This window comes from Mauremys reevesii, linkage group 5 (genome assembly GCF_016161935.1).
Source record: "Mauremys reevesii isolate NIE-2019 linkage group 5, ASM1616193v1, whole genome shotgun sequence".
Classification (NCBI taxonomy): domain Eukaryota; kingdom Metazoa; phylum Chordata; order Testudines; family Geoemydidae; genus Mauremys; species Mauremys reevesii.
The window spans coordinates 88887860-88914329 of NC_052627.1; the positions used below are offsets into that span (position 1 = coordinate 88887860).

The 26470-nt window shown below is 41.0% G+C and overlaps 1 protein-coding gene across 1 annotated transcript in view; it reads left to right on the forward strand.

Moving 5' to 3' along the window:
- CHIC2 (cysteine rich hydrophobic domain 2) overlaps nucleotides 1-6830 on the forward strand; it is a 53050-nt gene extending 46220 nt beyond the window's left edge. Inside the window, exon 6 of the mRNA XM_039542604.1 lies at nucleotides 204-6830. Coding sequence (XP_039398538.1) covers nucleotides 204-254 — 51 coding nt within the window. The 3' untranslated portion in view covers nucleotides 255-6830. The remainder of the gene's footprint in view (nucleotides 1-203) is intronic.
- The last annotated feature ends 19640 nt before the right edge of the window (nucleotides 6831-26470 follow it).

A 26470-nucleotide genomic window follows, 5' to 3' on the forward strand; every position in this document is an offset into this window, starting at 1 on the left:
GATAGGCACATGATGTGTATGTCATTTCCTAGTGGTCCCTTTCCTAAAAAGGATAACATGGCCCTTGATTGTTCATTCCTTCCCCTTTCCCCACATTTTTAGATAAATGTAAACAAATTTTGTAAGTGGTTGCTGTGATGAACTTCAGTTAATGGATAAGACTGATGCCAAGTTTCATTAAATTTGTTTTTCTTTTTATACAGGTCATTCTGATAGAATTTTTACCAAAGACACCGATTTTTCGACCAGATTAGCATTTGCTTTATTTATAGAGACTTATCCAAGTATGTTGTCTTTCCAATGGTGCCTTGCTTGGTGCTCTCCTGGTGGTGGTATAGCATTGGTTCTACAGATTATTGTGGTGTTTTTTGTTCTTTGTTTTTTAATAACAGCATGTTCTAAGTGCATTTTGTCAAAATTTGCAAAAGTCATTTCATGCAAATGTTAAGTACTACTTAAGTTATTACTTGTACTTATTATGTTTGTTAATGTATCTTGATTTTCAGAGTCTTTTATATGTGTGTATATATACATAACATAAATATACAGCTGAAAATAGCCTACAAGCGAGCAGATTTTTTTTAACCCATAATACACATAATGAGTTGACTGTAAATTGTGGAAGTTCTTTTAATCTTTTACCTGTTTACCAAGTAACTTCTATGACCCTCTCCAGATTTTGCCCGTGACATGCTAGTTGTATGTTCCCCCCCCCCTTTTTGGGGTGGGGGGAGAGGAGGGACGAAGGGAATATCAGCCAGCCACCTCTACTGGGATAATAAGCAGTGCTTGTTTGAAACTGTCCATTTTGGAACCCAAATGTCAATGCACCATTAGAAGTCTCTGTGCTCTTTTGTGAAGAAATCTATCAGCTGGTTCTGAAGAAGTTCTACCTTAAAGGTTAATAAACCAGAATTCAAAGTATTTTACTCAGACTAGAAAAATCATGAAAAGGTTTGCATGCATCTAATGATTACTAGAGCTCAGGATCACAAAAATACATTAGTATTGCAACTTATAATGTATATATCTTAATTCAGGTTAATGCCATGTAACAGCTTTACTCTTTACTTCTTATTGTTTACCAGATCCTGTACACAAGGGTGCAAAAATATTTGTTTCAGTAAATTTATTGTCCCAAGAAAATCTTTTTTGGGTTTTTTAGGGTTTTTTTTAAAATGCATTTATAACCTCACACAGGCAGTTGTTTGAGAGAAATCTTGAAAAATACAGTTCCAGACACACATGCAGACGGATGCCATGTATCACAAAATTAGTCAAAGCAGGGTACACTGGACAATAGTGAGAACTTAAGAAATGTATTGGATAAATATTTATTGCACCCTGATTTCTTCCAATTTAGGTTTACAAGATTTATTTTCTGCACAAATATGATTTTTAAAAAAACTGGATATGTGATGTATGCTTGGGTCAGGCCAGTTCTATTTCATTCTGTTACTTATCTCACTTTGTTGTACATATCTTCATATATGTTTGTTTTTAATAGCTACTCAGTAATCTTATTTTTTAGTTTGTTCTTTGTATGTCTGGAATTACATGAACATTAATGTATGCTAAGAAACTGTTCCTCATACATCTGTGGTATCAAGCAATAATGTGAATTACTATGACAAACAAATATACTCTGCTTAATATTCGTATGAATGAAAAGTTGATATGAATACCTTTCTCTTTTTACTCTTTTTAATACAAGTTTCATTTCTCATTAATATATACAAGTACCTGGATGTTATGAACTATTTTTGTATACTTCTTCAAAATAGTTATTCTCTATAAATCTTCAGTAGTGAATGTTGTATTCATTGTTTGATATTGGGAGCTGTCTAGAAAGGTCAAGGGTTTTCTCTGAATTATCTTAATCTGTGTTCTCTCTATATATGCCCCAGAATAGAGATCTTCCGTTACTCAGCTCTTGTGTTTTTTGTGTAAGCTGCAGGTATGTTTTACTGTTATCAAAGTTCTCAATGGACTGTATAAAATAGCTCTTTCATAGATGTATTGTTGAGTATGTGTTATCCCTTCCAGTTCTCCACTGGTATTTCATTAATGAAGAAGTGGCTGAAAGATTTTCACTTGAGGCATATCTCTTGTAAAGTTACGATATGTGGTACTACCCTGTGTTAACACAAGAGCCATGACTGCTCAAGGTGTCAAATTTGTATTAACCAAATGGATGTCAGTCTAATTTTATCAGACTTTGCAGCTCATTTTTGAAACTTCTGAATCACCCTTTGAATATCTGTTGTAGAAGTCCAAATTAGAGCTTTTGTAGATCAGAAACTTTGGAAATTCCTTGATATGAAGGACAAGTCAAAATATATGAAATGGTCTAAGAAGCAATTCTCATCACACTCAATGTCTCTGACTTGGTTTGGCCTTCAGAGAGACTCAGGAGTTTGGGATCATTGAGGCAGTTATGGCTGACCAAGATTTTTAAATCTTTGTGGTTTCTCCTGTCAAAGTAGACCATTCATCCAGTAGTAGTTATAAAACTTTACACAAATCCCTTAACCCCTGAACAAAAATCGTAGAAATTGGAGATGGAAAAGACCTTAAAAAGTCATCAAGTTAATCTCCGTAGCGGCCAGTAGGGATTTTTTTTTTAACATAATTTCTAGTGTTTTGTCCACTAGGCAGTATGTTTACATGTCTCTAGCAGTGGTTTCATTTTCTACAAGTCCAACTACCAAAATTAAACAGTTTATAGTTTGGGCAGGCCACAAGACCAATGGTAAGGCGAAAAGGGAATTAAAATGCTACTTTCTTTTGCAGGATATTTTCAGGCTGCCCTTTTATAATTAAAAAGCAGTTAACACACTAGACTAGTCTGCTATAAAGGATAGCCTGAAAATATCCTACAAAAGAAAGTAACCTTTCTGATTCCGTTTAACTAGTTAACTTTGCTTGAACTGTGAAGGCTGGATATGCACTTAAGATTTCTCATTTGTATTCTTTTTAATTAACACAGTATCTAGTTATGCCTTTTTAACCTTTAGCGGGAAAAACTGGTGCTAAGGGCATCAATGACTGTATTTGAAAGTTATTTTAGGTAGTTGATTGTAAATGCAGTTGCCTTTAATTGTTTGGCCAGGATTTCTCTTTCTTTCCATAGTATAAGCAAAGAAAATCAGTTGTCTCCATCATCAAAAGATGCACTGTAGTTATTGGGGAAAGGTTCCCACTCCAGAGGGCTTTGGATCAGGCCCTGCATGAGAAGTCCTGATGGTACAATATATCTGCAAGAACCCTTAGCAGCTGGCCATTGGTTAAGGTTTAAAGCTTCAAGTGCTATTTGCAGAGTTTGCAGTCAGCTGTTAATCAGAGGAGGGAATCTTTATAGATAAAAGTTACATAAAGCTAGTAAGCATTTCAAAATCCCTTTGGTAAGGGTACTTTTTAATAAATTTTACAAGTAAATCCAAGAGTCCGTTATACCCATCAGAATAACGGAACTTTTCATTACCATATTCTGAGGACTTGTAGTAGTAGAGTTCTAAATATCATAGGAAAGGGTTAAAAATTGTTTTTCCCCAGATTGCAACATTGAAATTTGATAACTAACTCATGATTTTTATCACAAGCTCCTGGAGGCAGGTGATTAGGTTAGAATCTCAGCTTTTTTTTTTTTTTAAGTAAATTTCTAGCCCTCCTGTTTGCAGGTAACAGCTTGAATATATGAACCCTAAGGGCTCAGAAACTAGAAGGAAAAGGAAAAGAACCCCACATGTATTTATTTTTTTAAATCGAGACATTTAAACAAATCTATCTTTGAGGGGGAGTACCTCATGATTTTTGAATACTTGAGGTTAGTAATCCTGCAGATTGCTTAAGAAAGCTTAATACTGAACAATTTAAAGAGATATATAAATGGGACATGTACCTCTTAAGTCTGATAACCTGTGCCTGCAGGAAAAAACAGTGATGGGAAGGATGTTAGCAAATATATATATATATATTTGCTATCAGTGGCTATAGTCTACACTTGAAAGCACTGCATTTTTGTAAATAAGGTCCTTCTCCCTATCTGAGGTCAAAATTTTTAATGTGAAGGATACTTAAAATCAAGCAAGGATGCATCCTAGTCTCAAAAGATGTCTTGGATTCATTGTAGCAGCGCAGTAGTATGGGTAGTGCCTTCAGCTGGCTGGCTTTGGATCCATGACTAAAACCAAGTTCTTGCTTAATTTGCTATTGAAAGGACAGTGTTTTAGAAGATAAATCTGTATTCATCATAATTACTAATTTGCTCCAATTTCTGTGATTCTTTCTCCAAAAGCATCCTTCCCTCCTGTTTAGTGTACAGTATATAATGATTTTGTTGGCCACACTTAGCTGAAAATATAATTCCTGAGGCATTAATAGGAAAGATGATAACAGAGCTAATAGGCTGAATGGGCCTGTCTACATGAAGGCTTATTTACAAATTGCTTCCCATAAGATTACTTGGACTTTAGTATGCATGACCATTTAAAATGTAATCAGCCTGTGGCCAAGGCAGCCCACTTCACTGTGTGGTGTGAGGATGTTAAACACAATGAGCATTTTAGATCACCAGATAAGGATAGATGAATTCCCTTGCTGTAAATGCAGAACCTGAATGTTTCCAAGGAAGACTAGTTCCACACTGAAATGCTTTCCATATGCTTCCCTTTTCTATGACAGGTATGTTTGCAAACTGGGTGAGCCAGGATTTTCTGGTAATGATGAACGCAAATGTTCTTTTTGCTGGGAGACTTAATCAGTGGGTGCCAGTGGAAAAAAGTGCAGTGGAAAAAAGTGCAGTGGAAGCAAATGCTCTTGCTACTGTGTGATGTGACTCATGTGCCATGTCCTCAGTTAATGCAGTGCTCTAGTTTGCCACCAGATTAATATATTCAGTTTTGTTAGTAACAGCATGTCAAACTTTGGACTTTGTTATTGTCCACTGATATAGCATAATTCTTTTCCTCTGGAATCTCCTGGAAAAATGAGTCAATGTGATTTGGTATGTTTTGAGACTGGTTGTTAAAAAAGAATCCTCTGAGTTATGTGTATTAAATTTAATTTTGTCAGTATATATCCCCACCACATCACAGCTGGATGAAATGGATTTTTTGTAACCTAGATTGTTTTGTTTAATTGGAAGACACTCTTTTAAAAGTTCATCCAGGCTTATTTCCTTTGATACTGCTTCGTTAAAATCAGCTTGTCTTGGAGAAAATGAAGTTACTCTCCCATTTATCCTCAGGAGTCAAGCATTTGTGAACGTTACAATGAGGCAATGGTGCAATCAAGGTAATTGTAATAAATTTTAGTTAGGAAGGCAAGGTGCAAAAGGCTGAACATAGAACTTGGTAACAGAACTCTGAGTGTACTTCAAAATGGGTTTCTTTCTGTATCAAACGGTATTGAAGGATGAAGGTTATGTCAAGGCTAATTGAATCCCTTTCCTAAGCTTTTGTAGACAGTGTTCTAATTCCCACTACATTTTGGGTCTCCAGCAAGTGCCTCATTAACCTTTTTGGCTGTGCCCTAATTGATAGAGATTTTGCCAGCTATGCTACTTATGAGAAACACTTCCACCTTAAAGATAAAGCATCTTCTACCTTTCTGTTAACTGGGTATCTTTAGTTTAAAACTTAAGATATCTAGCTCAAAAAGGAATCAAGGATAAAAGTGGAGCAGCCTTAATTACACACCAATCTTTTCCAAAGCTAGAGCCTGTAATTCATGGTTAATTGTTTTCAAAGAAAAATCTTAACTTGTGCATACAGCTCCTGTCATGTGACAACATATCTAAAACCCAAGAGTTAGGATCCAGTGAGGATAGCTTAGATTCAGGTAAATGAAGTAGATTTTGTAGCTAGTTGTCTTTTATTGAAAAGGAACGGTTAAATGTTCACCTTTAAGGGGCAGATGTTACATTTTTTAATGGTCCTTGCAGTTTAATTTTCTCTCTGTAAGAAATATTGAAAATTACTTTGCCTCAAATGTCAAAAACTAGGATCTGTCATTGTAATCTAAAAATTTTGGTTCAATCATTTTTATTTTATAAAATGGGGTGGTTAATCCATTTTATATACCATGCTTTAGCAGCCTTTTATAAATCAAAATATGGTGGTGCAGTGTAATCCTAAAATACTTTGAGGTGGTCTGCGTATGGAGGAATTTTCTTAACAAGTTTTAAAAGTTAGTTTGTGATCTCTTATGTTATGGTTGCAACACACTGCCTAATCCATCAGAATATGCTTTGTATATATTTTAAAATAGAAGGTTTTTTTCAGAGAGTAAATTGTTTCAAGGAAATTTGAGTTCAGCATTAAAATGTGTAATTTATTTGGTTTCCCTAAAAGACCTAAATTTTGCAGTGAAAATGCTGACCTAGGTTCAACTAAAATAAAGACAATTTACTGTAGATTGTGTGGGCTAAATTAATCCCTCTGTAACTCAGCTGATTAAGTGAAGTTCCAGAGAGTTACCTTTGGCTGTATATGGTTAGTAAAATCTTGTGAAACACATTATTAATCAGTAATCCTAAAAATGACCTAAGAGATCTGTCAAACTGGCCAAATAAACAAACTTGTTAAAATAACCACACTGCATCAGTCTATGTTTAAAAAAATGAAAGCAATAAATGTACTTTTTTACATTAAGATTTAGTAGCAGTCTCCCAAATACCTAAATTCAAAAGTAATCATGTCACTTAAGGATATCCTGGTAATAAACAGTTGAGAATATTAGAAGGATAGGATTGCTGTGACTTGACTATATTAACATTACTCTTCAGATATTTTAAATCCAGAAGGAGTGACTGAAAGCTTAAAGGCCAGTACTATGTTAATGAGGAGGAGAGGGAAATGAGTGAGGAGAGGATAGTTTAAAAACTGCACAATTGTAATTATGCATATTTAACAGTATTTAACCACATCTGCTATTACTGAAGTTAATCTCTTGTTGAATTTTACAACTTTATTTAATGCATCAACTTTCTGTTAGTTTTTTCTGGCCTGACCCAGGATTGGAATTGATTCAAATACAAAACCTTTTTAAAGCAGTTAAGTTGTATGTATTACAAACTAATAAAATAATTGTGACGCTATCTACTCAGGCTTATTTTCTTTTATAAAATATGTGAAAGCTATTTTATGGCATAATAGCTTATTTTAAGTCTTGAGAGACAAGGTGGGCTAGGTAAGAGCTTTTATTGGACCAACTTCAGACAGTGAAAGACAAGCTTTCCTTCTTACACAGAGCTCCTCTTCAGATCTGTTTTAAATCAGTTAATACTTTAAATCGGATTTAGAGAGAACAGTAAATCACTCAAAATTGATTTTTCATTCATAAACTCTCTAGAACTGCAGTATTCAAACTGGATAGTGTTGCTTACACTGAATTTTTCAAACTAGCTTTTATTTAACTCTGTGGCTGAAGTTTTTAAGTATTTCATTCCAGAGTGCTATTGGTAGTACTTGGTATATATTACCATTATGGTGGAGTAAATAACACCATACTTAAGGCTGTGTTTCAACGTTGTTTTATATATTACTTACTTACACAGTTAATATATAATTTCCATGCAATTGACAAAGTCACCAGCTTATTTCCATAAGAATCATTATTGTTTCATTACTTCATATTAGGCAAATCTCCCAGACTGTCTTACAAAACCTAGTAATGTTCCTTAAACTGAACCTTAATAAGCAATATTAACTCTACTTCTATCCAGTGCTTTGAGGAGAGCATTGAATTTAATTAGCCAACTTATTTCTTTATGTATGAAACATTTAACCCTCTTCGGTTACTCTGCGTAGGAAATCCCTAACAGCCTCTTTTTAGATATATTTAAAAAACTCCCTGGAACTATTCTGAAGCATGCAGGGTGTTGTAATTTCAGCTTGCAAAGCGGTATGATACAATGTTGCTGAGCAGAAAAGCGCACGATAGATTTAATGTAGCCAATTGTGTACTTTTGAAAAAAAGAGTAACTGTTCAGTGTGAGTTAATTTTGGATTTTTTCAGCATCTCTCTTTTAGGCTTTGTGCTGCATTCTTCTAGACAAATGCGTATTCCATGTGGGCCACTGTTCTGCTAAATGCTCTCAGTTCTCCCTTTGCAATCAAGATTATGTTGCTAAGGAGATTTTGCTTTTATTGGTGCCATTGATTTGTGTTAATACGTTTTGAATACCTCTCGGTATTCTTCCGTAGACAAGGCCAAAAGAAAAACTTCCCCGAGTTTCCCGATTTACATTACAAATGGAGCGGTGGTGTAATGAAGCCGATATAAAGTGGGCAGTTGAAAGGGAACTAAAGAAGGGCACTCAAGTGAGAAATGAAGAAATGTGCCGAGTGCAGTCTGCGGGCCGCCTTCGGCCCAGCTGCAGGAACTGGCTCAGGCCAGAGGCAGAGGGAGAAGAGCGAGCGCCTCCCTCCGCAAAGACCACCCACTCGCTGCTCTCCGGGGATTACCTCACTGCGCACAAAGCGCTGCTCCGCCGGCCCGCTCGGGGGCTTCCCCTCGGGTCCCACAGCCAGGCCCCTCTGCTCGCCCGGCGCTTCCCGGGCTTTTCCTGGAAACGCCTCAGCGCTGCCTCCGGGCGTTTGTCTTGGCATGTGACCTCCCCATCGGCCCCCTCCGTGCTAAGGGCTGCGGGGACCTTCCTGGGGCCCAGCGAGCTGCCCCCTCATGCTGCTAGGTAGCGTCAATTGGCTCTTGGGTGGGGCCGGCATGGCCCGCGTGGTGAATAGCAGGGCAGGAGGCAGCCGGGGAGAGCGGTTACCGCTGTGCGCTGGTGCTTTCCTGTAGAAAACATGGGTTCGTGTCCGACCCCCCTGGCCAGCCAAAGCCCGCTGCCCCGGGCCTAAGAAACAGTGAGCTGACTCCGTATAGCAAAGTAACTAAAGACACATCAGCTTGCTGGGGCGTCGTGTCTGGCGGCCTGGCTACTGCAGCAGCCGAGCTACAGAGCAGCGCCAGTGTGAAATAGCTACTCCGACTCCTGCAAAGTCAGCCCCCCCGGCTCCCATTCCTCCCACGAGGAGTTTTGTCAGAGGCTTGAGCAATTTGAAGGCAAGTGCTCATCTGCACATGACAAATGGGGATCTTTAACGTTTGCACCAAACCATCAAAACTCCAGGAGAGTCGGTTTTGGAAGAGAAACGATGGTCGCAACTCGTTCCTTTCCGAGCAGGATCAGTGCACGGTGTAGGGGATTGCTGCAAAGGTAGGACCTGGTCAGATCAGGGACAGAGGGTGTCCTCCCCCCCCCCCGGCCCCCTTCAGCTTTATCGTTATTTTTACAAGACCTGCTGGGCGAAGCGGGAGTTGGTGCAGCTTAGGTTGGAGTGGTGGCGCAGCCAGGCAGCACTGCTAAAGGAGGACCAGGCACGTGTGAAAACTAACACAGTAAACACTGCATTGGCGGGTAGGCACTAGAGATTTGTCGTCAGGATCTAAGCCCTCAGCTCAGTTTCTAACCCGATGCAACCAGAGGACTGAAAATAGATGTTTAGTGTTGATGCTGTTTGTCCTATCAGGTCTCCAGACATTTGCGCTCGCTTCCTTCCTTCTCCCTTGTCACATCAACTTGTTTGTTTTTCTCCTTCCTATATGTGCACAGCTGAGGAGCGATGTGACCCTTTAAAAATATTTGACCATCATATACACACTTGGCTTGCTCGTCTTTTTGGGACTATGGGCTATCAGCAATGAGTAGCTCATTGCTTTTGCTCCTGCCAAGAAATTCATACAAAAAATATAATTAATGAGCCAATTCTGTTTGTAAACATTCACCAGGCGAACTGTTTGTTCTGCTACGGAAACCGCAGGGCTCAAGCTCCGAGTTAGGTTTTGGTTTATTTTATTGTTTTGAAGGAGGGGAGGGTTGGGTATGAAGGATACAAAATGTAACCCCACTTTCCTAGAAAATGAGCCATGCTTGCTTTTACTAACCGTCCTGACCAAGGTGTTTGATACAGCCAGATCAGAGAACTAGAGTCAATATCCTGTGAGCAGCCACAGCCAAACAGTTCATGCTAGGCTAGAAAAACATCCTCCTTTTTTCAAATGTACAATTGTTTACATTGTGTTAGATGTCTTACAAGCTGGAAAAATGAGCATTTTCACTGGGAATATCAATCTGTCTATTAATATATTAAGTGCAATAAAGCAGTAAATATGTGCTGGCTGCATGACTTCATTACCTTTCACTTCCTTATGAAGGCGGTGATAGCCATGGCACTGATGGAGTCTAAGTGTCTATAGTTAAAGAGAGGGCAATTTAGCTCTAGTCCGTACCATTTCCATGCATTCTACCTTTCCCGAAGGTCATAGAAAGGATTAAAAATAAAACTTCCCCTCCTTTTGAAGATTTGGTACTAATGCATCAGATCTTCAACTATTGAAGTGAAAACATTTTTGGAACAAGTACATTTCATTCCTGAATTAATGGGAGCAGGTAAGAAATCCAGTAGCCAAGCTTAGTAATAGATGTTACAGCATTCTGTATAATAGAACACTATTTCGTCTTTCCTACCTCTTATAGCACAGGAAGCTTTTAAAATTGTTTATGCCTTTCTGCACAATTCAGAGAAAAAAGCCAAGTTTCAAAAATGGAAATCGCAGTGACTGTATAGTGGTAGCACTGTGATAACTCCTTTAACAGATCCCCCCCCTCCCCCGCAATTAGTAATAATTGAACAATATTTTTGCACTTTCATTTAAGAAAGTCAAAACACTTAATAGCATAAGAACGGCCATACTGGGTTAGACCAAAGGTCCGTCTAGCCCAGTATCCAGTCTTCTGACAGTGGCCCATGCCAAGTGCTTCAGAGGGAATGAACAGAACAGGTAATCAAGTGATCCATTCCTAGTTTCTGGCAAACAGAAGCTAGAGACACCATCCCTGCCCATCCTAGCTAATAACCATTGAGGGACCTATCCTCCATGAATTTATCTAGTTCTTTTTTGAACCCTGTTATAGTCTTGCCCTTCACAATATCAAGAAATGTGAATGAAGCCTCACTTCAACTCCGTTATGCCAAATATACTGTTGGGTTAGCTGAAACCAAGTGATAAGTGAGTTGTGGGCACAAAGGACATCAGTAGCAGAGCCAGGAAGGAGAGCCCAGCTCTCCTGAATCTTAGGGTACGTCCATACTTACGGCCGGGTCGACGGGTAGCATTCGATTTCTCGGAGTTCGAACTATCGCGTCTAATCTAGACGCGATAGTTCGAACTCCGAACGCGCTCCCGTCGACTCCGGAACTCCACCACCACGAACGGCGGTGGCGGAGTCAACGGGGGAGCCGCGGTCTTCGATCCCGTGGCGTCTGGACAGGTAAGAAGTTTGAACTAAGGTAGTTCGGTTTCAGCTACGCTATTCGCGTAGCTGAAGTTGCGTACCTTAGTTTGACCCCCCCCCCCCACCCTAGTGTAGACCAGGCCTTAGTCTCACATTCTAGTCACTAGATCAGTTCCTTCCCAAAATAATTTAAACAAGCTATTTTGCTGTTTTTAAGCTTACTAATTATTTTATAATTCCAATAATTGTTGCTTAATTTGAACTAAACCCAGCTAAGAGCCTTAAAAATGGTGTAGTCTTAACAAATATGAATTTTTCCAATATAAATTGTGTGTATTTCATATACAGTTTTACAGATCACAGGTGCCTCACGTGATGATATGTTGTGCCAAAAAGGAAATAAAGAGAACAATTGGATTCTCTTTCTTTTAAACCTTGCACTTGTAGTGCACCAGAGTGCTTATGTACTGCTTATTTCATGTACATAGTTTGTTTTGGGGTTGCCAAAGGGCTCGTGGATTTTTGAGACCTGTCAAAGAGCAGTGAATAAAATTTTTTTTTTCTTTCCAAAAAAGGGAACACAGGGAACTTCCTTTTTATATTCCAGAAGGTGGTTAAAAGAACTTAGTACAGTACTAGCAATTTAACTTGTGTTTATACTGTCTACAGCTATACAATATACATTATAATACAGACCAAGAATTATTCTTTTCATGGGCTAGTGCAAATAGCCATAATGAAAGGCTTTAAACATCAGCAGGTGAAATGTAGATTATTTTTTTCTCTCTAAGACCTTTAATCTGATGCTCTCAAAGCTTTTTACAAATAGTAGTGAAGCTTTTATCTTACCCTTTGAGGTAAGTACTATATCTATTTTACAGATAGATAAACCGAGGAATGGTCCTTATAGGTTGCCTACCCCTGCACTATGGCACGCGTGCTGAAGGCAGCACGCGAGCTGATTTTTCAATGCCACTCACACTGCCTGGGTCCTGGCCACCGGTCCAGGGGGGCTCTGCATTTTAATTTAATTTTAAATGAAGCTTCTTAAACATTTTAAAAACCTTATTTACTTTACATACAACAATAGTTTAGTTATGTATTATAGACTTATAGAAAGAGACCTAAAAATCTTAAAATGCATTACTGGCACGTGAATCCTTAAATTAGAGTGAATAAATGAAGACGCGGCACACCACTTCCGAAAGGTTGCCGACCCCTGTTATACTGTATAGCATATCAAGCAAGGAGCTGTCACAGAGCCCCTACTAGTCCTGCAGCCAGGAGAGAGAGCTGGGTACATATAATGGAAGCTACACCAGAACTCCATAATATGTAGGACCTTCTTCTCTGCTAGTCACTCTTCTTGCATGTGCTTGAGAGCTGCATAGCCACTAGAACAGGGGTGGCCAACCTGTGGCTCTGGAGCCACATGCGGCTCTTCAGAAGTTAATATGCAGCTCCTTGTATAGGCACCAACTTCGGGGCTTGAGCTACAGGCGCCAAATTTCCAATGTGCCAGGGGTGCTCACTGCTCAACCCCTGGCTCTGCCACAGGCCCTGCCCCCATTCCACTCCTAAGCCTGCATTGCCCTCGCTCCTTCCACACACACACACACCCCGAGCCTCCTGCATGCCACAAAACAGCTGATCAGGAGGTGCAGGGAGGGAGGGGGAGGTGCTGATCGGCCAGGCTGCCAGTGGGTGGGAGGCGCTGGGAGTGGGGTGGGAGAGCTGATGGGAGGGAGGGCTGCTGATGTATTTCTGTGGCTCTTTGGCAATGTACATTGGTAAATTCTGGCTCCTCAGGCTCAGGTTGGCCACCCCTGCACTAGAATATATGTAGAATAAGAACTCAGTCCCTTTGGGAAAGGGCATGGCAACTGTGATGAAGCAGAGAAATGACCCGCCAGCACAGCAGGGATTAAAGAGAACCTTTTGGGCCCAGCTAGCCCAGCCCCATTATACCTGCCACCAATGCCAGGTCTAGAGGGGGCAAGAAAAGGAGAATACCTGGCTCAGTTTGGTGCTTAAAGGCAAAGAGGCAAGAGCTAGCTGCCTCCATACCTAAGAGGAAGAGTCGCTAGCTTGCCAGCCAACGCAGCCACCTATGAGTAAGTATTCTCTCCCCAGCCAAGGAGGAGACCTAGGAGCCGCCTACACCCAAGGAACTGGTGAGCGAAGCCCAGAGACATTGTGGGGTTTGGCCTCATCAACTCATGGTTGTTCCACTTGAAGGAGCCTAGGACCGGGCCAAGGTGCTGGCAAGATCCACGAGAGGGCACTATGAGAAGCAAGACACCCAGCGAATTGGACTAGAGGGGCCACACCCTGAACTGAAGAGAGAGGGGTAGGAAGAAGCCCAGGGCAGTAGATTTAGACTCTTTTCTGGGAGGCTGCTCCCCCCAACTCTGTTCAAGGGGCGATGCACACAGGGACAGGGGCTGGAAGCCTGTGGAGAGAGATGATCTGGGTCCCCCTGCCTTAAAGACTGAGGCTCCTCAACCAAGCAGTGGTCTCAAAGTCAATCGTTCCAACCACTAGGCTGCTCGGCACCCCAAACCCCTTGATACAGCAACCTTCAAGAAAAAGCTGATGAAGATAATTTGCCTGTAACCCCTGTAGATTGGATTTACTGGAAAATCAGATCTCAGCCAAAATATTTAAATATGTGGTGTGCCGACAGATAAAGAACACCAGGATCTGACAATATATGGAAATAGATTATCTTGGCTTCATACATGTTGAAAATCCCCAAGAATGTTCACAGAATCCAGTAATGCCATCACTTGGCCTTGAGTGCTCTCTATTGCAGTTATCAAATCTCTCATGCACAGTTTCACTTCTAAAAGTAATAAAGACCTAAGCCCAATTACACAATCAAGATTAACTCATCTCTCCCAAATTATCCATGTATATAGGAAAATTTCTTGGTGTTTGCACTGCAGCATGTGCATCTGCCAGTTAATGTAGAGATACACCATATATATTTTTGAAACACAACAAACTTCTACCTGATTAATGAATCAAATTAAAATAGCATTCCAGTTTTCAAAAGTGTTGCTTCTCTAAATAAGAATTGCCCTGTCATGACATTTAATAGTGTTTATCAATATCTTAGTACTTTCAGAGGATATCAGTACTTTACACACATCTTAATTATTCCACACCATCTCTGTGAGACAGGTAAGCATTATGACAGCTATGTTACCCACTAGCGGGTAAATGAGTCTTGCCCCAAGATTACAGAACTGGTAAAAGAACTGAAAAGCATCCTGACTCCCTGCACTAGAGAGCCCTATATTCTCATATAAAAGAGGGCTGTTTATCACTTGCACTATGAATGCCTGAGTAGTCTTTTTGTGACTGGAGCTCACATTGTTCTCACTGATATAAGGTATTATTGCAATTATCTCATATTAAACTTGTTTTGATTTTCAGTTTGTTGTTCCATATTGTCCAAATAATTTCATTCTAAGGTTTAATGACAGCTGGACACATTGCAACCTCTCTCTTCGCCCACTGCTTTCTCCAATGCAACACAATGGGAATGCTAATAGTAGAAAGAGTGATACCTCATAGGATTCAAATGAAGTAAAAATCTTAAGCGAATCCACAGGTTCCATAGAGTCTCTATGGATAGAAATTTCATGCTATAGTAAAAATATAACAGTAGGGATCTATTATCGACCACCTGACCAGGACAGTAATAGTGATGATGAAATGCTAAGGGAAATTAGAGAGGCTATCAAAATTAAGAACCCAATAATAGTGGGGGATTTCAATTATCCCCATATTGACTGGGAACATTTCACTTCAGGACGAAATGCAGAGATAAAATTTCTCGATACTTTAAATGACTGCTTCATGGAGCAGCTGGTACGGGAACCCACAAGGGGAGAGGCGACTCTAGATTTAATCCTGAGTGGAGCGCAGGAGCTGGTCCAAGAGGTAACTATAGCAGGACCGCTTGGAAATAGTGACCATAATACAATAGCATTCAACATCCCTGTGGTGGGAAGAACATCTCAACTGCCCAACACTGTGGCCTTTAATTTCAAAAGGGGGAACTATACAAAAATGAGGGGGTTAGTTAGACAAAAGTTACAAGGTACAGTGACTAAAGTGAAATCCCTGCAAGTTGCGTGGGCCCTTTTAAAGACACCATAATAGAGGCCCAACTTCAATGTATACCCCAAATTAAGAAAAACAGTAAAAGAACTAAAAAGAGCCACCGTGGCTTAACAACCATGTAAAAGAAGCAAGACTTTAAAAAAGAGTCAAATCCTAGTGAGGCAAATAGAAAGGAGCACAAACACTGCCAACTTAAGTGCAAAGGAAGCCTGCTAAACAACCAGTGGGGAAACTAAATGGATTCTTTGCTTCAGTCTTCACGGCTGAGGATGTTAGGGAGATTCCCAAACCTGAGCTGGCTTTGTAGGTGACAAATCTGAGGAACTGTCACAGATTGAAGTGTCACTAGCGGAGGTTTTGGAATTAATGATAAACTCAACATTAACAAGTCACTGGGACCGGATGGCATTCACCCAAGAGTTCTGAAAGAACTCAAAGTACCCAATGACTGGAAGGTTGAAACACATAAATAGTCAACATGGTTTCTGTAAAGGAAATCGGTCTTACTAACCTATTAGAGTTCTTTGAAGGGGTCAACAAACATGTGGACAAGGCCAAAGGCTCTGGAAAGGTCCTTTCATGGATTGAGAATTAATGGTAAATTCTCAGAATAAGGGTCAGTCCTAGGACCAATCCTATTCAATTTATTCATAAATGATCTGGAGAAAGGTAAACAGTGAGGTGGCAAAGTTTGCAGATGATACTAAACTACTCAAGATAGTTAAGTCTCACAAAACTAAGTGATTGGGCAACAAAATGGCAAATGAAATTTAATGTGGATAAATGTAAAGTAATGCACATTGGAAAAAATAACCCCAACTATACATACAACATGATGGAGGCTAATTTAGCTACAACGAGTCAGGAAAAAGATCTTGGAGTTATCGTGGATAGTTCTCTGAAGATGTCCATGCAGTGTGCAGAGGCGGTCAAAAAGCAAACAGGATGTTAGGAATCATTAAAAAGGGATAGAGAATAAGACTGAGAATATATTATTGCCCTTATATAAATCCATGGTACGCCCACATCTCAAATACTGTGTACAGATGTGGTCTCTCACCTCAAAAAGATATTCTAGCACAGAGGGCCAGGGCAGGCTGCCCTTCCTGCCCTTCTGCCCTAGTCCTGAGACAGCAGGCAGTGATGCGCACTAGTCCTCATTCATTTGAGTTTGAGACCCCTGTTCTAGCACTAGAAAAGGTTCAGAAAAGAGCAACTAAAATGATTAGGGGTTTAGAGAGGGTCCCATATGAGGAAAGATTAAAGAGGCTAGGACTCTTCAGTTTGGAAAAGAGAAGACTAAGGGGGGACATGATAGAGGTTTATAAAATCATGAGTGATGTTGAGAAAGTGGATAAGGAAAAGTTATTTACTTATTCCCATAATACAAGAACTAGGGGTCACCAAATGAAATTAATAGGCAGCAGGTTTAAAACAAATAAAAGGAAGTTCTTCTTCACGCAGCGCACAGTCAACTTGTGGAACTCCTTACCTGAGGAGGTTGTGAAGGCTAGGACTATAACAATGTTTAAAAGGGGACTGGATAAATTCATGGTGGCTAAGTCCATAAATGGCTATTAGCCAGGATGGGTAAGAATGGTGTCCCTAGCCTCTGTTCATCAGAGGATGGAGATGGATGGCAGGAGAGAGATCACTTGATCATTGCCTGTTAGGTTCACTCCCTCAGGGGCACCTGGCATTGGCCACTGTCAGTAGACAGATACTGGGCTAGATGGACCTTTGGTCTGACCCGGTACGGCCTTTCTTATGTTCTTATGATTGGACCTTGAGTTTGTAACATAAACACACTTAGCAATTTTTAAAAGTTGTAAGTACTACTTTTCATGATTGGGTACTTAAAGACAAGAAGGTAAATCTTTCATTAAAAGTGTTGCCAACATTATTTTGCCACTAGACATTATTCACAGCATATTGTACTATTTGAGTGTAACTTTATTAGTCTCTCAAATTATATCCTTCCATAAACATTCAGAAGTCTGTGGCTGGGTATCAAATGTGTGGTATGTAAAGTCCTTCACATACTTTAAAGGTGTATCTTTTCCAACATGCTCTAGGTAAATCCTGCTCCTGGAGAAGACAATGAGAATTTTGCCCGTTACGTCAGGGAGAGCAGGATGAGGCCCAAAGCGCCTACTGTATTGCGCTCCATTGCATATAGCATACATTTTTTTAAAATCCTCTTTTTTGTTTATATATTTAGCATTCAGAAAGCAACCCAGTTGCATGTTTAGCTGATTTAATGAGTGTCCTCTAATCAGTTAAATGGGAATGTGTGGAAAACCTGAAGAGTTACTTCATATCTGCAGAGAATGTCTGTTTACATTGTTGCACCTCAGCTCAGAGGATACTTGGCATGTACAATGCATCTAAAAGAAAAATGTGGAAGGCCAAAGAAATCTTGAACAGGATTGGATCCAACTCCGCTTCTCCTGCACTCCACAATACCAGCTCTGATGACTTAGTATTTTAATTAATGTCAACCCTTACCATCAAGGCTCATGGGAGCAATCATTAAACCAACACAAAAACATTTTAAATGGTTGGCAACCTACCAGACACTGAGCTAAGCATTCCCATGGTAGACTGGATTGCTTCATCTCCAACTCTGCATCAGATTAAATACATTCTCTATTAGCACAGACTCTAAAGCCTATTATTTTCATACTAAATAGTGCAATATGGTTTCAAAGTTTTCTATTTTAGAATGTTTTTATATTGACTTTCCAACACTGGAGTCCATGTTATTTATGTGAATGTGGTTTACTTCGTTTTTTGTTGTTCCTAAAAGTTATTTTTCCTTTCATATTCTTTTTTCTGCTTCCTCTCCACTAAACCAAAACATTTTCTCTTAAGAAAGTCACACGGTCATGAGACAAAGTATAAACCAAGGATGGTTGTCTGTGTAGTTCTAAAAATTGCTGGCTGAGTAGATTTTAAAATTAGACAAATTTATGCATCTGGCACCTGGTTTCACATTATTTCACAATAAGATCATGTCAGTATCCTCCTCTATCTATCCAGGTCTGTATGTGACCCTCATCACTGTAATATCTGAGAACATGGTATGCTAAATAATATGTTCTTTCTCATCCCTCACAGGGCTTTTTTCCTCCCACCTTCTGTGTTTGCTGTTAGCTCAAATTGTTTAAACATGGTGCTCAGTGACAGGCTATTAGTGCTTGTCAGAGCCACACATAATGTAGTCATATTTTGTGCAAGCTTCACAACTTGACTGCTAAGTCACCTCAGTTTTGACCTGAAATACCCCTGCTCTTCCAATCCATGGACTGCTTCCTGCGCAGAGCCTGTCACCCATTCTAAGTTGTGCTGAACTGGTGAAATCTGATATTGGGCCAAATCCTGCTTGGCTTTCTCACATGGGTAGCCCCAGTGCATTCAGTGAGTCTGCTTTGGTAAAGAGGGCAGGATCTAACCCTTTGTCAAAAATGTTGTAGGAAAGAGAGAGAGACCTGTTCTCTTTCACCTGGGATCTCTCTCTCCCCAGGTGACATAACAGCCTAATCCATTGTGGTGTCTCCTTTCCTCATTCCTTCCATTCTTTCTTGTGTGGACACCTCTTGCTTAAAGGCCTGAGGACATACAGTATACATTTAGTTTTTGATTTGGCAGTCATGTAAACAAACAGATGACAAAGGCGTTGGCTTCGTGTTAGGAAGCAGCTCATTAAAAAGAAAATGACTTCCAAGACCTGGGTGACTGCAGAGGGAATCTTCTTGATGATTCTGTCTTTGTTGAGATCAAATGAAGCAAAAAAGGAGCAGGATAACAGAGGCAAACTGATCTTGGTGGAGTGAATGTAGAGGGGGGTTTGGTTCACAAAGCACTGCTCTTCTTTTTGTGGGGGTATGATGGGGTGATAACCCCACACAGGACTGAAAGGGATTAAGGTGGCCAGGCACGCCTATTAACTCCACAGGCTGCACCTGGAACAAGAGCCAGGAAGTAGGGAACTAATTAGAAGCAGGTTCAGTGTGTAGGAACAGGAAGGGCCTGTATAAAACCAGGTAGTTGACATCAGACAGGCTGCTGGGAAAGACTGCAGGAAAGCAGGCAGCAGTCACTCCCTTGGAAGAGGGTTTGGAGTTAGTACACCCAGAGAGAGAAGGGGAACCAAGTGTGGCAAGAAGCAGTCCAGGGAAGGAGTAGTGAGGGAAAGCCCAGAACTGCTGAGCTGAGGGGCTGGACTGGAACCCGGAGTAGAGGGTGGGTCTGGGTTCCCCTAGCAGCTACTAAGGGAGTGGCACTAAGGCAGTGGAAGGTAAGACTGCCTAGAACTGCTAGGGAGAGGGGACTTTGTTACCCTGGAAGGGAGGAACACTGAGTCACCTGGCCGGAGGGCTGAGTCACAAAGAGAACATTGTGGTTCCTGGGATGAAAGAGTAGCTGCAGACCTGTGTGAGAGACAGCGACTGCATGGAAAGGGGAGTTGAGCTCAAGAGTTAATCCCCAGAGTGACCAGGAAGAGGTGCCAGACCAGCAGTGAGTGGTGCACCCTATGACGGGATCAGAGAATGAATGGGCTCAACTGGAGCTAAGGGATGGGAATAGCGGACAATGAAATGGCTGCATTAGTGCATAAGGAGCTGTGGCTCACAGGATTGATTTGCTGGGAAAAGGGCATTGGGTACTAAGGGACAGGGATTAATTGGGTTAGTAGGGTTTTTTTGGGGGAAGGCTGAGGACAGAGAATGTTTAAATGGGTAGGAGGTTAGGGTCAGAAACACAGTTGGCTGGAGGGAAGGCCTGGAGGACAGAGGATGGCTTGCCTGGAAACTGGTGGGGACACAGGTTGGATGGGACTGTAGAGGCAACATGCTAGATAAATTGATGTGGCTGAAGCGTGCATGGAAATAAAGGGAGGAACAGGACAAGAAGGCTATGGGGGCTCCAGCAACAGGGGATGGTAAGAGAGAAACAGTTTATGGAAACTTGAGAAAAGAGAAGAAAATATAGGGAAGTGATGAGAGCAGCCCATCAGAGCATAGGGAAGCCATTGGTGGAGTGGGGCATAGACTGGCGAGAACATGGGAGAGTAACCTAAGCAGAAGTTAGAAGATTACTAGCAAGGGAAAACAGATAATGTGGGGAGGGTGAATAAAAAGAGCTGCTGGAAGGGCAAGGGCAGAGACGGATAACTAGATTTGGAGGAGGAATGGGGGATATGGAAAATAGACATAGGGAAAGGAGACAGCCATGGAAAGAAAGTCAAATGAAAGTAGAAGAGACATCCCTCTCTACCCCCTCTACTCTCAGAAGAAAGACAAACACATACTTCATTTATTATTATTATTTGTATTGCCATAGCACCTAGGAGCCATAATTGTGGACCAGAACCCCATTGTGCTAGGCACTGTACAAACAAGAACAGAAAGAGAATCCCTGCCCCAAAGAGTTTACAATCTCCTAGAAGGCAAGAAACAACAGATGGATACAGGCAGATTGGGGCATACAAGGAAACAATAAGAAGTATTAGTCAGTATAACAGGCAGTGGTCTCAGCACACCAGCAGGATAACCATTGTCGTGGGTTTTGTAGGTATGAGGATGAAGGAGAGTTGTAAGAAAAAGATTTGAAGGGAAACAGTGAAGTGGACATGCAAAGCTCCATTCAAGCAAAATGGCAGAAGGTGCATCTCTTTACTTTTTTTAAAAAATAAATAAGCTGCCCCAGAGTTCTCCCTACATCCATTGTCTAGGACTGACCAGGCCAGCTCGTTCCACCATTGCTGACCAAATGTCACCCTTATTTCAGCCTGCTCAATTGTGGGGGGAGGAAGTCTGATTTTTTTATAAACTCCCAGAAGCCTTCATATTTCCTGACTCCTCTTCCCTTCAGAGAGGCAGTTGTCTTTCTCGGTTTCAGTGTGACTAGAAAGAGGGAGTAAAACATCTTTAGATGTCATAGAAGAGCTGTATCTTTTTGACTTAGCCTGCTTTGTGTTGCTCCAAATGTTGCAGCCAGGACAATGGGGTCATCATCATTCTTGCCACATTTTGCCTCCTGCCAATGGCAAGCACATGGTTGTTTTTTTCCCCTCAGATTAGTTTAATGTGCAGGGTAAACTTGATTTGAAAAAGAGTTCTCTTCTGTTGCTCTAGTCAGCACAGAACTGATTCAGTAGCTCCAATAACAAAGCATTTAGAGCAGTCACTACTTTTGAAAATGTTGATTCAACTCTGTGAGCGACCATGGCAACAAAGATAGGATGGAGACCTTTGAAGAAAACTTTGAAGACTATTTAAAAGAGGAAGAATGGATGGGGGTGACAGAGGGAAAGAGAATAGGATTCATTTGCTTCTTAGTGATGCTATCATTTTAAGAGGCTGTACTAATTCCTATAATAGATTTCACTCCTGGGCAAAGAATGCTACCAAAAAGCCTAGCATGAGTGCCACTTCCCATTGAGATAATGTCTAGGATTGTAGTCAGGTTTTTTGCTATATTTGTTTTGACAAGTAGATTCCTTTGCTTTATCTCTCTTAAACAAGAGAAGTTTTAAGGCTTAAAGATTTGAGCCTTCTGAGAAATCAAAACTTCAGTCTTTGAGGTTGTGTTAAGTATATTTACTCAAGATTTATGACAAATCCCACAGAAGTAAGGAGAATGCTTAATACAATTCAAATAGGCAGGAATTTACCATCTAAATAAGTACTAATCTACTGCCTGCCTGTGCTTCCCTGGTAAGAGACACCACTACTCTCAATGTAAAACAAAAGAGGACTTTAGGGAACTAGAAAGTCTGAAAATCCTCATCTTCAATTCATGGAATATTCCCTTTTAACTGAAATTTTAAAGGTTATGCCCGCTCATGACAAAGGCTTTTTTCAGGTTTTGCAGCAGTTTTCTTTACCATTTTTAGTCTGTGTTTAAAAAAAAATCTCATCCATTAGTTCTATATCATGTTCCTGCTATAAACTAGTAAGTTTCTTGATCTGCTAGCCTTCTGCATTTCTAACAGCTATCTTTCACTACACTGTGTTTTCTTATCAGTTTCATCTACTGTGTTTTGAAGACAAACAGAAGTCTTCTCAGGTTTGGGGTGAGATACAGTGGAATACTTTATATCTTCTTGAGGCTTTATCTCAAAGCCCTGATGAGGCAATAAAAGGGGTGTCCTGCAGCAGGAGCCTTTAACATAGTTTAAAGGAGGGATAACAATGGGTTCTGCTTTTGTATTTCTCTTAGCATTCCCCAACTGCCATGTCCAGCCGTCCTGAAATGGAACTTTGTTTCCTATGAACAAATATGGACAGGCATTAGTTACCAGGGAAGGGGGTTCAGGGGATGCACTGCCCTCCTCTTTCTCTAAAAGCAGAAGGGGAAGTCCCCTCCTCCTGCCTTTTCACTGGCTGGCAAAGAGACAACTCATTAGGCAAGACAAGCAGCAGGAGGAGCTGGTACCTGACTGGGGAGCCTTCTCATCAGTAGGTGGAGTAGCAGCAGTACTCACATTGTCCCAACTCAGAGTCACTTCTGTGTCTACTCTCTGTAGGAAGATTTGTTGCCTTTCTGCCTTTTCACTTCCTTTAGAATAGTCTGTTTCAGTGAAAAATCCTTGTGCTGTTGTTGAATAGATTCAAAACACATATTTTATCTGTTGAAGTTCACTGATCAGCTATGGAGTTGTTGGGGAAAGAGGTAATTTGGGGCCATGGCATCGTGGTTGATGCTACCGCATGATTATATTGCTCCACCAGTTCATCCATACTTTGGTCATGCTGTTAAATAGGTTCCCTGTAAGTTCTTGGTTTGCTGGATTCTGAAAATTTCAAGGTTCATTGGACTCAAGAGACTTTAAGAAGGAACTATTGTAGTCAGTTTGTCGCCCAAAAAAAGATAGTGGGAAAGCTATGATTTTCACTTGGATGAGGTGATAATCTGATTGAGAGAAGTATGGGGTTTATGTTCCCAGTATCCACCCCTTGGCTAAAGATAGTCTAGTATGTCTCTGGCTGCCTGTCAAGATCTGGAGATAGCTTGGAAGAAACCAAAGGTTTACCATGCAGGTCAGGATACTAGGTTGTTGATAGAATTGTCTAGGTGGGTATTTAAGTCTCCAAGGACAACAACAACAAAAATCTGGAGGACTCCAACACCGTACCTGGCTCCCTCTCCGGTAATTCCTCTAAGGCTTGAAACAGTAGGAGTCCCATGTTTCTTGTCTTTTTCTACAAAATAGAGTTCTCCAGACATCCTTTATTACTTATAAAGCTGGCCACTATAGAGATTTCTGTTTTGCAAGAAATTTACAGGTTGTCGGTGTTTCATTTTGTTCCACATCAGCATGAAACATTGACAGCACAGTATTTCTGGCAAAACAGAACAATCCATTTCAGGGGCTACCAACCCACCCACCAACTGAGGAGCTAGCAAGCTGGCTTGCAGACTGTCTAGCAAACAAGCCAGCAAGCTCCCACCCCCAGCCAGCAAGCTGAGGCAGCCCAGGAGCTCACCAGCAGGGAAGCCAAGAGCTAGCTGGGCAGCAGGTGAGATTGGGTTCCTACCAGCCCAGTGGCTGGCTGGTGGGTGGAGTGTTAGAAAATCAGGTTGAGAGTGTGGCCATGAGACAAGCAGCCTGGCCAGTCCACCAGTTAGCGTGCCTGCTTGCCTGGTTTCCCTCTAAACTTTTGATGGAATTGACATGTTTCCATAAAATGTTTAAATTCCACTGAAAACTCCAAAGGAAAACTGTTCCATCAGAAACTCTTCTATCAACTATCATCACGCATACACGGTACGGTGTTGTTTTTTGCATACAGGTCTGAGTCACGTTTCAGCCAATTATGTAAAGTAACATTGATTTATACATACAAAACCTTACATTTTATTTAGTGTAAATTATATTATATTAGAATTTCAAAGTATCTGAGGAGGAAGAGTTTGGTGGATTATTTTATTTACATCAGAGCCACAGGGTAGCTAAGTGAAGTCCACAGGATAAATGCAGTTGACAGAGTTTAAATGTTGGCCTCTTGGAATCAACATGGAGCATTGCATTCTATGAACTGTAGTTTCCATGGCCATGCCACTGGATTAAAATGGCTGCTCCAATTTATGGAAATTAGGTAGGGTCATTGGTCTTTGGCATATTGTCCATGTAGCCCTGAATTGGCAGTCCTGGTATAAATGACATGCCCGTGACTTGCTGAAGGTCATCGAATGCATAAACTCCACCCTACCAGGTCTCCTCCAACAGAAAATCTTCTTTCAAATGTTGCTTGCTCCAGCCAATTCAGTAACACTTTTTGCTTTCTTCTGTGTTGACATGATGGCTTAGCCTTAGCTTCATCATGGCTGTTTTATTGTCTGCTAGATCTTTATTTTCCTTTCCAAACTTCCTGTGAACAAACCAATTGTACATCATCAGATTCAAATTTTGACTGTCTGCCAATTTCTTTCAAATCTAAAAACAATTAACCAAATTTAAGATAATTCAGAAAACAGTCAGAGATGAACACTTCCACTTCATAAAGGTTAACCAAATGTTTGGTCTGGGTTTTTTTTTTAAACCTTGTAAAGATGGCGTTTCAGCATCTCGGCTCTGTTTATATGTCAATTCTCATTTAAAACTCAACACTTATGCCTGACTTTCCCTACTATACATGCACACAAACACTCTGCTGTTCAGCTCATCATTCAAATTCTGTCCAGTGCAGACTACAGATTCCAGTCTTATCAGCAATTGCCAAGAGATATGCTTTTTGAATTCATGTGGAGGATATCTGCTTTCACTGTTGCTGCTTATTATAAATCAGATTACTAGAAAAATAGAGGGACTGTTGCATCCTTTTACAGACAGCTAATTTGCTTGTTTTAAAGAACTAAAGAAAAGATGTCTATAATAATTTTTTTTTCAAGAGTCAGATTCCAATCAGTTGCGTATCTTGGAAGCAAAGAACACAGCTAGCTCATACAAGTATCAGGGCTAAATGCAATTTAATTTGTCAGGGCAAAACTCATCCCAGTTCTAACACCACTAAAGTTAATGGAGTTTCACTATGGATATACTTGGCCCCAAAGTTTTATTTAAACCTTAAGAACTCCAGCCAAAGAAATATGACACAGTGTAATAACCTACCATTGTCCCTCAGGGTTTGGCTACACTTGCAGGTGTGCAGCGCCGGGAGTTAAAGCTGTCTTCGTACAGCTGTGTAGGGAAAGCGCTGGAGTGTGGCCACACTGACAGCTACCAGCGCTGCAGTGTGGCCACATTTGCAGCGGTGTTGGGAGTGGTGCATTATGGGCAGCTATCCCAGCGTTCAAGTGGCTGCAACGTGCTTTTCAAAAGAGGGGGGTGGGGTGGAGTGTGACAGGGAGCATGGGGGAGAGAGAGAGAGTGGATTTTTGAAGCCGACACTGTGTCAGCTCCCTGCCTTGCAAATTCCGACCACTTCCCCCACACTCTTAAATGCAAATAGCCTTCAGACCAGATAAGCAGCTGCTCCGACAGACTCCCTTCTCCCCCTTCCCCCCGGCCGTGCTGTTTCTCTCCTCAAGCAAACACTAGCTGTGGACATTCATCCCCCTGCCTGCCTCATTCACAGCAAACAGTAGCTGTGTTTGTTTTTTAGATAAGCAGCTCCTGGAGCCCTGAGTTCACAACAAAACAAAGAGAGGCATCATAACAAAACAAAGAGAGTTCTTTAGTTAAAAGCATTATGGGAAAATTCCGGAGGTCAGTTACAGCGTAGTAAGATTAATCACTGTTTACACTGGCACTCCAGCGCTGCAGTCATTATTCCCCAGGCAGAGGTGGAGTACAGCCAGTGCTGTAGCCAGGGAGATACAGCGCTGTATGTGCCTTGCAAGTGTAGACGGTGAGTGAGTTGCAGCGCTGTAAAGCCACCACCAGCCGTGCAACTCTCCAGTGTAGCCAAGGCCTCAGTTTTCAGTGTGTAGTTTTTTCATGAGTTACTGCATGTAGAGCCCAAAGTACAGCCCCTTATCCTCCATGTGGATCCATGGTAATAGCCATCGCATCAGCACAGTCCC